The sequence below is a fragment of the Chiloscyllium plagiosum genome, unplaced genomic scaffold (assembly GCF_037043375.1).
Source record: "Chiloscyllium plagiosum isolate Xiang-an unplaced genomic scaffold, Cpla_swu_hap1 HiC_scaffold_7, whole genome shotgun sequence".
Taxonomy (NCBI): Eukaryota; Metazoa; Chordata; class Chondrichthyes; order Orectolobiformes; family Hemiscylliidae; genus Chiloscyllium; species Chiloscyllium plagiosum.
Window position 1 is genome coordinate 54,812,480 of NW_028270145.1, and position 12,224 is coordinate 54,824,703.

Consider the following 12,224-nt stretch of genomic DNA (forward strand, 5'->3'; position numbering starts at 1 on the left):
ACGTTCCTGGGAAGATATGTGCAGGTCGAGGGTCAAAGCACCGACGTGGTTGACCCTTTCGGGATCTGGACCAGCAAACGACAGGTCAAGGTAACCCTGAGGGTGGACGCCAGCGGGAATATCCTCCACCCACCCTCCAGCTTTGCTATCGGAGGGAGCAGAGGGTACCTGACTTATGCAGGGCAGCCGAAAGTGTGCCGAACCTGTGGGAGGTCAGGCCACATGGCGGCGGACTGCAAGGTCACGATCTGTCGCAATTGCAAGAAGGAGGGCCACCCGACCAAAGACTGCAAGGAGGAAAAGAACTGCAATCTGTGCGGGGAGGCGGGCCACGTGTACAGGGCCTGCCCAAGACGAGGGGCCGCCACCTATGCGCAGATGGCCGGAGGCGGGCCACAAAAGGACAGCAAGGCACCGCAAACCGGCAAGGAAATGGTGGCAGGAGGCACGCGACAGGAAGGACAGGCCGGAGCAGAGCAGATGACAGCTACTGGAGAGGTACAGCTGCCGAGCGAAGCTCCGACAGGACAGGAGGAGGAGGCGGAGAAGGGAAAGAAGGAGGCAGAGGAATGGACCGTGGTGAAAAACAGGAAGAGGAAAACCCACCCGGTCACCAAGACCTCCCAGAAAAAGGGGAAAAGGCAGCTGCAGGTGGAAGATACGGACAGCTCTTCAGAGGGTGAGGACGGAAGAAAGGAGAGCCGTCACCAAAAGAAGAGGCAGAGCGCTGCGAGAGGAAAGGAGGGCAGCAACTGCCAACCAAGGGACGAGCCTCCTGAGGAAATGGGAAACCACCACCCCCCACCAGGTGAAAGCCAGGAGGGCCCCACCGCCACACAGCTCCAGGTCACTGGGAGCAGCGACCCTCTGACAGCCCCTCTGACAGATATAGAAACAGACAGCGTGGACCCTGGTCTCGGCCCGATGACACCGGAGCGGGCAAATGGGCCGAGTGAGGAACTGGACAGCTACCTCAGCCCAGCGAGGGTCCAGCAGTTTGCGTACTGCATGGGGATGCAGACAGCTACCCCAGAGGGGCAGGACCAGCAGCAATGGGTAACCTTACAACCTGTTAACAAAATGGGGTTTAAAATTGCAACCATCAATGTGCGCAGCATAAAATCTGCTGCGCGATGTGTTTCAACTCTGGCCTTCCTGGCCAACGTGAAAGCTGATGTCCTGTTTCTGCAGGAGTGTGGGATACCGCACCTCAGCAGTTACAGGAGATGGTCGAGCTTGTGGGCCCATGGGCCGTCAGTGTGGTCGGGGGGCAACGATAACCGCTCCTCGGGCCTGGGTATTCTGTTACGGGGAGGCAATTTCACCATCTCCGAGGTTAAGGAGGTGGTGGGCGGGCGCCTCCTCGTTGCTGATGTTACATACAGAAACGCTCCCGTGAGACTAATTAATGTGTACGCCCCAGCGGGTAAGAGTGAACGGTTGGCCGTCCTGCAGCAGCTTCCACTGTTGCTGGCTACGTCCAGGCCGGTCATTCTGGCCGGAGACTTCAACTGTATCATCGATGCAGATGGACGATCCGGCGGGGGGGACAGTAAACTGGACGCCACGTCCAGAGCCCTGATGGACACGGTCAAAGACGCCAAGCTGCACGACGTCTTCAGCACCCCTGCAGACGGAGCGCAGCGTAGATATACATGGTCACGGGCAGACGGGTCTATCTGCTCAAGGATAGATTACCTGTTTGTGTCCCGAACGTTCTCGGTCAGATCCACCGACGTCAAGCCGGTGTTCTTCTCTGACCACTGCCTCCTGCTGGCCGACTGTCACCTACAGGACGAGCAGCGGGCTGGCAAGGGAACGTGGAAACTGAACACCAAGCTGTTGACCCCGGGAAACATTGAGGAGCTCAAGAGAGATTACGCAGGTTGGAGAACCGTGAAGTCCCTCTTTGAGTCTCCAGCAGACTGGTGGGAAACAGTAAAAGGGAACATCAAGAGGTTCTTCATCCTCAAAGGTGTTCAGGAGGCGAGAGAGAGACGGGGAAAACTGTCCCAGCTCCAGGAAAGTATGCAGAACCTGCTCCTGCTGCAGACGTTGGGGGTCGATGTCACGGAGGACCTCAAGGAGGTGAAGGGCCAGCAAGCCTCGCTCTTTGCCTCGGAGGCCTCCAAGATAATCTTCCGGTCCAGGGTCCGCTCGGTGGAGCAGGACGAGACGTGCTCACGTTTCTTCTTCCAGAAGGTGCACAAAGAGAGCTCCGTGCTCAGCAGTCTGAAGGAAGAAGATGGCTCGGTAACGTCATCTCAGGCTGACATCATGAGGATCAGCAAATCCTTCTATGCCAGTCTGTATGACTCGAAGCCAACCGACAGCGCGACCTCCAAGTCGTTCCTGTCCTCTATCACGGAGGTCCTAGACGACGGAACACGAGAGAGGCTGGACCAGCCGCTATCTCTGGATGAGCTGACCAAGGCCCTCGAGTCCTTCGAAAAGAATAAAACTCCCGGAAGCGACGGCTTACCGGTCGAGCTCTATTCCGCTCTTTGGGACTTGATTGGCCGGGACCTGCTGGAGGAGTATGTCAGTATGCTTCGGGCAGGTACCATGAGTGAATCCATGAGAAAAGGCATCATCACCCTCATCTACAAGCAGAAGGGGGAGAGGGAAGAAATTAGAAATTGGAGACCGATCTCACTGTTAAACACAGACTACAAAATCTTGTCAAAGGTCATCGCCAACCGGGTCAGGTCTGCTCTGGGATCGGTGATTCACCCTGACCAAACCTGTGCTGTACCGGGCAGGAAGATCGCTGAGAGTCTCGCACTCCTCAGGGATACGATCGCCTACGTGCAGGACAGGGGGGTGGACACCTGCCTCATCAGCCTGGACCAGGAGAAAGCCTTTGACAGGATATCGCATACATATATGAGGGATGTCCTCTCCAAAATGGGTTTCGGGGAGGGAATCGCTAATTGGATCAGACTGCTCTACACCAACATTGTCAGTGCAGTCTCAATCAATGGGTGGGAATCAGATAGCTTCCCAGTCAGATCTGGAGTCAGGCAGGGCTGCCCTCTCTCTCCTGTCTTGTTTGTGTGTTGCATAGAGCCATTTGCCGAGTCCATTAGGAAGGATGCGAGCCTGAAAGGGGTGACTATTCCTGGCAGCGGGGGCCTGCAGGTTAAGGCCTCCCTGTACATGGATGACGTCGCCGTTTTCTGCTCGGATCCGCTGTCCGTGCACAGACTCATGTGCATCTGTGACCAGTTCGAACGGGCCTCGGGGGCCAAGGTAAACCGAGGCAAGAGCGAGGCCATGCTCTTCGGGAACTGGGCCGACCAATCCTCGATCCCCTTCACCGTCAGGACTGACCACCTGAAGGTGCTGGGTATTTGGTTCGGGGGGGCTGGGGCGTGCACCAAGACCTGGGAGGAGCGGATCAGGAAGGTGAGACAGAAACTGGGCAGATGGGAGCAACGGTCGCTCTCCATCGCGGGTAAGAACCTGGTCATCAGGTGTGAGGTACTCTCAGTATTGTTATACGTGGCACAGGTCTGGCCTATCCCCAGAACCTGTGCCGCCGCAGTCACCCGGGCCATCTTCCACTTCGTGTGGAGATCAAAGATGGACAGGGTCCGAAGAGATGTAATGTACAAAGACCGGTGCAATGGGGGAAAAAACACACCCAATGCCACCCTCACCCTGATGGCCACCTTTGTGTGTGGCTGCATCAAGCTGTGCGTGGATCCCCGGTACGCAAACACCAAGTGTCACTACGTACTGAGGTTCTACCTGTCCCCGGTGTTGCGAAGGATGGGCCTGGCCTCGCTGCCGCGGAACGCTCCGAGTAGTTGGACCGTTCCGTACCACCTGTCCTTCGTGGAGAAATTTATCAAGAAAAACACAAGTCCATCAGGAAGTGGTCAGCACGTAGTGTCCTTGAGACCCTTCGGGAAAAGGAGAGGGCAGATCCTGTCGAGCGGTTCCCTGAGCAGACTGTCAAAGCCATTTGGCAGAATGCCTCATCGCCAGAACTTTCCAACAAGCACCAAGACATGGCTTGGCTGGTGGTGAGAAGGGCTCTGCCTGTGAGATCATTTATGCACGCCCGGACTCTCTGCCGCACCGCACGCTGCCCTCGAAGCGGCTGCGGGGGGGACGAGACTGTCACACACCTCCTTCTGGAATGTGCCTATGCAGAGGAAGTCTGGAGAGGAATGCAGTGGTGTTTGTCGAGGTTCGTCCTGAGCAGCGCCGTGACACGGGACTCCGTGCTCTACGGCCTGTTCCCCGGGACGCACACCGAGACGAACATCAACTGTGCCTGGAGGATCATCAACTCGGTGAAGGACGCTCTCTGGGCGGTCCGAAACCTGCTGATCTTCCAGCTGAAGGAGTTGACCCCGACTGAGTGTTGCAGACTGGCACATTCCATGGTCCAGGACTATGTGTTGAGGGACGCGCTGAAGCTTGGGGCAGCTGCCGCCAAGGCGCGGTGGGGAAAGACCACCGTCTAACATCTGCCTGCCTAACGAAGAACAGGGGGCCCATGCAGTCATTTGGGCTCCCGCTGGCGTCTGAGCTCAATGTAATCGCACTAACCTGTGAATATGAATGATTACCCTGTTTCGATACGTAAAGAAATGGAATGTTTACAGAATGATGACATGTCCAATTGTATAGATTAAATATATATGAATAAAGTATATTTTTGAAATAAAAAAAAAAATTGGCTTTGCCTTGTAATGCACCATGGTATTGCTTGGTAGACGATGAGTGTTTGTTAGCAACCCCCTGCCCCACCCCACTGTCCTATAGCAGAGCCTGGTCTTTAATTTTCTTGGATTTTCCCTGCCATTGAGTTAAGACTTTGCTCTGCTGGGACCATGTGGTGGTTGGTGTTTCTAACAACCACCTCACATTAAAATAATCCACACATAGTCATCTCCCAATTCAACAGCATCCACCCACCCGAATGAACTTCAGGACTTAGAACCTTATGGGATCATTATGGACAACCTTAGCAATGACAGATTTAAAGGTCGCACTGCATTATCACCCAGAAACTACAACATTGACATTGTTCCCCTTACTCAGACACAATTTGCTGGAGAAGGTCAACCTAAAGAAGAAGGTGATAGCTACACCTTCATCTTGGTGTTTCCAGGTCGAGTGACTGAGCATTTCTACACTGCTGCTGACACCAATGACTTTCAGGGTGCACTTTACCACAGGAGGAAAAATGGTCAGACATCTCAATGAATCTCCCTGTGGGGTAAATAAGTGCCTTATGAGCATACAGCTCAGCTTTACCCAGAAGCGGCACATCACATCCATCAGCGTCTACACTCCAACCCTAGACACAAGCTAGGTTAGGTGTTAGCTATGAAGACAGGTTGAGTAGGTTTATTTTCATTAGAAAAAAAGAGATTGAGGGGGGACCTGATTGAGGTTTACAAAATCATGAAGGGTATATGATTTGGAGATGCCAGTGTTGGACTGGGGTGTACAAAGTTAAAAATCACACAACACCAGGTTATAGTCCAACAGGTTTAATTGGAAGCACACTAGCTTTCGGAGCTAGTGTGATAGTGGAGGGCTATCATCAGTTGATAGTGGAGGGCTCGATCGTAACACAGAATGTGTGAGAAAGGAGATGTGTCCGGGACTGCAAAAACTATGGAGGGATTTCCCGACTAATTGTCATGGAAAAGGTCTTCATGAGAATTCTCCTCAAATGCCTGCTCCCAGTGGTTGAACAGCTCCTCCCCAAGTCTCAATGCAATTCCATCCATCAAGAGACACAATGGACATGTTTTTCAGTGTGTGACAATTCCAAAAACCGGGCAGGGAACAACACCAACCTCTGTACCCATGGTCTTCTTCAATCTCACAAAGACCTTTGACTCTGTCAATTGTGAGGAATTGTGGAATATCTTCCTCAAATCTGGCTGCTCAAAATATGTTGTCACCATTCTCTGCCTGCTTCAAAATGACATCCAAGATGTGTTCTTCACATTTGAATCCAGCTCAGACCCAATACAAGTGGAAACTGAGGTCAAGCAGGCTATGTCATTGCACTAATGTTCTTATCCAACTTCCTTGTTGCAACACTCCATTCCATCACTCTGAAGCTCGCGGACAGAATGCAGCTAACCTACAGGATAATTGGGAAACTGACCAAACTTTGACGCCTCATGGACAGAACCAAGACCACCCCAACTTCTGTATCGCACTGCAGTAAGCAGACATCACATGCACATACTACAAATTCTCACTGACACATGCACCAAAGTGTTTGAGAGAATCGGCCTCAGGCCAAACATCTGGAAAACAAAGGTTCTCTATCAGTCCGCTCCTGCCACTGAACCACAACCATCCAAATCCACAGTGATTCGCTGGACAATGTGGATCATTTCCCATACCTTGGGACCCTCCTGTTGGTAGTGAGTTTTGAGAAGAAGAAGCCACAAAAAGACATGACCCACTCTCACTAGTATCCTTACATACAGATGAGGAAGGACATCACTTCGACTGGGACAACACATCCACCTTAGGGCAAGCCAAACAGAGGCACACAGGAGAATTCCTAGAAGTATGGCATTCCAACCGGAACTCTTTCAACAAACACATTGACTTGGATTCCAATTACCACTCCTGAGACAAAGAACAGGAAATGACACCACCACAGGAAATGACGTCACTGCAAGAAATGATGTCACCAACTCAACCCAAACGAAACTCAAACACGTAAATAGAAAGAGGGCCATATCGCCAGTACTTCATCTGGAAGCTCACTGAAGATGTTACTTAGTGTGGTGATGAAATGTCTGAAAATGAACGTTCTAGCTCAGCGAGCAAGCATACACCCAGACCCTCCTGTTGGTGTGAGCATACATTGAGGATGGCATCCAATATCAACTAATGAGCTGGTGCTGCCTTCAGACACCTGAGGAACAAAGTCCTCAAAGTCCAAGTCCTTAAACCCAGCATCAAGCTTATGGTCCACAGAGGAGCCTACTGGGAGAAAGTGAGGTCTGCAGATGCTGGAGATCAGAGTCGAGAGTATGGTGCTGGAAAAGCACAGCAGGTCAGGCAGCATCTGAGGAGCAGGAGAATCAACATTTTGGGCATAAGCCTGGGCTTATGCCCGAAACGTTAATTTTCCTGCTTCCTGGATGCTGCCTGATCTGCTGTGCTTTTTCAGCACCAAACTCTCGAAGAGGAGCCATATTCCCCAGCCTATTTTATGTATAAGAAACATGGTCCATTTACCTCAAATCCCTGGAGATTTACCATCAGCACTGCCTTCATAAAATCCTGCAAATCCCCTGGCAGGATAAGTGTATCAATGAGAGCGTCCTCTCCCAGGCCAATATCCCCAATATTGAGGCACCAGTCACACATGGCCAGCTGTGATAGCTGGGTCGCATTGTCCACACTCCTGACAGAAAACCCCCGAAAAAAGTTCTCTCTTCCAAGCTCAGCAGTAGTAAACTAGGAGGGCAGAGGAAATGGTACAAGAAAACCCTGAGAACCTCCAGAAACAAATACAATATCCACATCAATACGTGGGAATCACTTGCACAACATTGCACAAACTGAAGAAGAAGGATCTGCAAAGGCACCAATCACTTTGAGCTTTACCAAGTGGAACTCAGGAAAGCCAAGCACAAGCAGTGGAAAAAGTACACAGACTCCAGAACCTCCACCACTCTCTTTCTCAAACACCATCTGCCCCACCTGTAACAGAGTATACAGCTCTAGCATTGGACTATTCGGCCACCACAGAACCCTCGCCCTGAAGTGGAAGCAAGCCATCCTTGGCTCTGAGGGATTGCCTAAGAAGAGTCCAATAACTAGTTTAGGTGATATTCATGAAATATGGTACCAAAGCCCTCAACGTATGCCATCATTTAAACAACATAGCCAATAACCAAGTCATTATTTTTGAATAATTCTAATATCTTGAAGCAAGTGCAAGTATATTGGTGATGATAAAATTTGAACAAATATTGATTTTCAGTCGCAAATTCTCAGTTTACCATTCCTACCTGGCAGCTTCATTATAATCTGTATTCCTGATGAAGGGCTTTTGCCAGAAACGTCAATTTTCCTGCTCCTCGGATGCTGCCTGAACTGCTGTGCTTTTCCAGCACCACTCTAATCTAGATTCTGGTTTCCAGCATCTACAGTCATTGTTTTTACCTACCTTCATTATAATGACTGTTTCAAGCCAACAGCAGGTAATGAAACTCTACAACCCAGAAAACAGCTGTCTTGGGGGGGGGTAGCAGTAACACATGGACCGTTTGCTAAATTGACAGTAGTATTCTGACTGAACATGCATCATATCATTCACATAACCACAACTTATATGCTGATTAACCTCTAACCTAGCAGATGTTCACTTTAAACAAGATTGTAACCTGTAATACTGGTCAGAATGCAGTGCTAAATTCCACATAGCGAATGGTTTCAGGTAACCAGTTATTAAATAAATAACAACCCCAAATAAACCTGTCTTTACATGTTTGAAGAACTGAACAGTACAGTTATATTGCTGCAATCAAAGTAATTAATCACTAATTTATTTTCTCCAGGTATCAACTGAAAAATTATAAAGCAGTCATTTATCTTCATAGCTAAAGAATATATACAATATAAACACTGACTGCAGTTGAAGACAATAATTTAACAACAACTAAAACATAATTGGTTGTATTTATTTTGGAATTACTAACCTTACAAATGCCTTTAATGTGAATTATGTTTTCATAAGGCTGGAATATTAGTGTTTGAAATGAATTACTGTCCTTTCAGCACTCAGTGTCAGCATCAATCATCCTAGGTCAAATCCCCTTAGATCCAGTTTCACCTTCAAACTATTTTGTCAATTGAAGATTTTCTACTTTCTATGCTTTGGCTTTTGTGACTGTAGTTCAACATACAGGTGAGACGTCTTCTTCATGGATTTGGACCCAGAATCCTGCTTACTATGTCACTCAAGGTCCTCATAAATTTTTAATTAAAAAAACTCAGTTACAGAAGTTCAGCAATAAACAAGCATATATTGTATTGACAACCGATAGAATGAATTTACATACTATTCTTATTTGGAGTTATAATGTTGTTCCTTCACTGCCACTGAGTCAAAACCCTGGAACTCCTTTCTTAATAGTCGTGTGAATAGTAGCATAATAGTAGCCAAGGGCTGTAGCAGTACAAGAAGGCAGCTCACCACCACCTTCTCCAGGGCAATTAGGAATGTGTAATAAATACTGACCTAGCCAGCAAAGTTCACATGTATGTATTAAATGAAAAACTTCTCAGAAAGCATTTGTTGTTTTCAACAATTTTTTAAAAATTACATTGATTGCTCTTTAAAGTAGCCAACTATGTAACAAGGCCAATTTTGACGGTATTAGGCAAGAATGTTCAAAAGCTGATTGGGGGCAGATCGTCGCAGATAAAGGGACGGCTGGAAAATGGGAAGCCTTTAGAAATGAGATAACGAGAATCCAGAGATAGTATATTCCTGTTAGGGTGAAAGGAAAGGCTGGTAGATATAGGGAATGCTGGATGACTAAAGAAATTGAGGGTTTGGTTAAGAAAAAGAAAGAAGCATATGTATGGTATACACAGGATAGATCGAGTGAATCCTTAGAAGAGTATAAGTGTAGTCGGAGTATACTTAAGAGGGAAATCAGGAGGGCAAAAAGGAGACTTGAGATAGCTTTAACAAATAGAATTAAAGAGAATCCAAAGGGTTTTTACAAATATATTAAGGACAAAAGGGTAACTAGGGAGAGAATAGGGTCCCTCAAGATCAGCAAGGCAGCCTTTGTGTGGAGCCGCAGAAAATGGGGGAGATACTAAACGAGTATTTTGCATCATTATTTACTGTGGAAAAGGATATGGAAGATATAGACCGTAGGGAAATGGATGGTGACATCTTGCAAAATGTCCAAATTACAGAGGAGGAAGTGCTGGATGTCTTGAAACGGGTAAAGGTGGATAAATCCCCAGGATCTGATCAGGTGTACCCAAGAACTCCGTGGGAAGCTAGGGAAGTGATTGCTGGGCCTCTTGCTGAGATATTTGTATCATCGATAGTCATAGGTGAGGTGCCAGAAGACTGGAGGTTGGCAAACGTGGTGCCACTATTTAAGAAGGGTGGTAAGGACAAGCCAGGGAACTATAGACCAGTGAGCCTGATGTCAGTGGTGGGCAAGTTGTTGGAGGGAATCCTGAGGGACAGGATGTACATGTATTTGGAAAGGCAAGGACTGATTCTGGATAGTCAACATGGTTTTGTGTGTGGGAAATCATGTCTCAAACTTGATTGAGTTTTTTCAAGAAGCAACAAAAAGGATTGATGAGGGCAGAGTGGTAGATATGATCTATATGGACCTCAGTAAGGCGTTCGACAAGGTTCCTCATGGGAGACTGGTCAGCAAGGTTAGATCACATAGAATATATGGAGAACTAGCCATTTGGATACAGAACTGGCTCAAAGGTAGAAGACAGAGGGTGGTGGTGGAGAGTTGTTTTTTAGACTGGAGGCCTGTGACCAGTGGAATGCCACAATGATTTGGTGCGAACATAAGAGGTATAGTTAGTAAGTTTGTAGATGACACCAAAGTTGGAGGTGTAGTGGACAGCGAAGAGGGTTACCTCACATTACAGCAGGATCTTGACCAGATGGGCCAATGGGCTGAGAAGTGGCAGATGGAGTTTAATTCAGATAAATGCAAGGTGCTGCATTTTGAGAAAGCAAATCTTAGCAGGACTTATACACTTAATGGGAAGGTCCTAGGGAGTGTTGCTAAACAAAGAGACCTTGGAGTGCAGGTTCATAGCTCCTTGAAAGTGGAGTCTCAGGTAGATAGGATAGTGAAGAAGGCGTTTGGTATGCTTTCTTTTATTGGTCAGAGTATTGAGTACAGGAGTTGGGAGGTCATGTTGTGGCTGTACAGGACATTGGTTTGTTCACTGGTGGAATATTGCGTGCAATTTTGGTCTCCTTCCTAACAGAAAGATGTTGTGAAACTTGAAAGGATTCAGGGTTGGAGGATTTGAGCTATAGGGAGAGGCTGAACAGGCTGGGGCTGTTTTCCCTGGAGCGTCGGAGGTTGAGGGGTGGCCTTATAGAGGTTTATAAAATTATGAGGAGCATGGATAGCGTAAATAGGAAAAGTCTTTTCCCTGGGGTTGGGGAGTCCAGAACTAGAGGGCTTGGGTTTAGGGTGAGAGGGGAAAGATATAAAAGAGACCTAAGGGGCAACTTTTTCACACAGAGGGTGGTACGTGTATGGACTGAGCTGCCAGAGGAAGTGGTGGAGGCTGGTACAATTGCAACATTTAAGAGGCATGTGGATGGCTATATGAGTAGGAAGGGTTTGCAGGGATATGGGCCGGGTGCTGGCAGGTGGGACTAGATTGGCTTGGGATATCTGGTCGGCATGGACGGGTTGGACCGAAGGGTGTGTTTCCATGCTGTACAAAAGAACCTCTCATGTTTGTTGTTATTAACAGTCAATGAACCTCTCTGGCCAGAAAGGGAACAATTATGTATGGAATTTCCTTCCTTTGTGTTCTGAATTAAGTTAAGATATGTACACTTCTTTGCTTTTTCCTCTGTCTCTTTTATTCTCTCTCTTAATCTAGTCTTCATTCCCACTCTTTGTACAGAATCATCCATGACCCAGGTAAACATGTTTGAAAGTGTGACTAAGAGGTAATTTATGAATGCTGGCCTAAGTCAGTGGTCTGACAATTTTTCACCTCCAGGCAATCTTCCCAAAGACATCATCACTGGTAGATGCAATGGTGTGAAACCAATTTGAAACATTTGTGAGCTGTTTGGGAATGTGTCAAAGTCTTCCTGGCAGGGGACAAGCCCTCCAATGAGGATCACATTTGACAGAGGTGCCTGAAGATGGCTTAGCAACTCTAGATGCGGGAGAGACCCTGCAAGGTCTGGAACAGCTGCAATCACACTGCTGAAGGAGTTACTCTGAGGCTTAATAAACAAGTTGAATCTCTGGTCAAGAGGAAGAAGAAGGCTTATGTTAGGATGGTAGTGATGGCTCAGTTAGTGCACATGTGAGTTACAAGTTAGCTAGGAAAGACCTAAAGAGGGAGATCTAAGAAGGGCCAGGAGGGGACAAGAGAAGTCATTGTCAGATAGGATCAAGGAAAACCCTAAAGCTTTCCATATCAGGACTAAAAGAATGACTAGAGTTAGATTAAGGCCATAT

At 48.0% G+C, this 12,224-nt stretch overlaps 1 protein-coding gene across 1 annotated transcript in view; it reads left to right on the forward strand.

Annotated features, from left to right (window-relative positions):
* The first annotated feature begins 378 nt into the window (after window positions 1–378).
* Window positions 379–12,224, forward strand: part of col28a2a (collagen, type XXVIII, alpha 2a) — a 128,692-nt gene continuing 116,846 nt past the window's right edge. Inside the window, exons 1-2 of the mRNA XM_087988564.1 lie at window positions 379–498; window positions 5,059–5,206. Coding sequence (XP_087844690.1) covers window positions 379–498; window positions 5,059–5,206 — 268 coding nt within the window. The remainder of the gene's footprint in view (window positions 499–5,058; window positions 5,207–12,224) is intronic.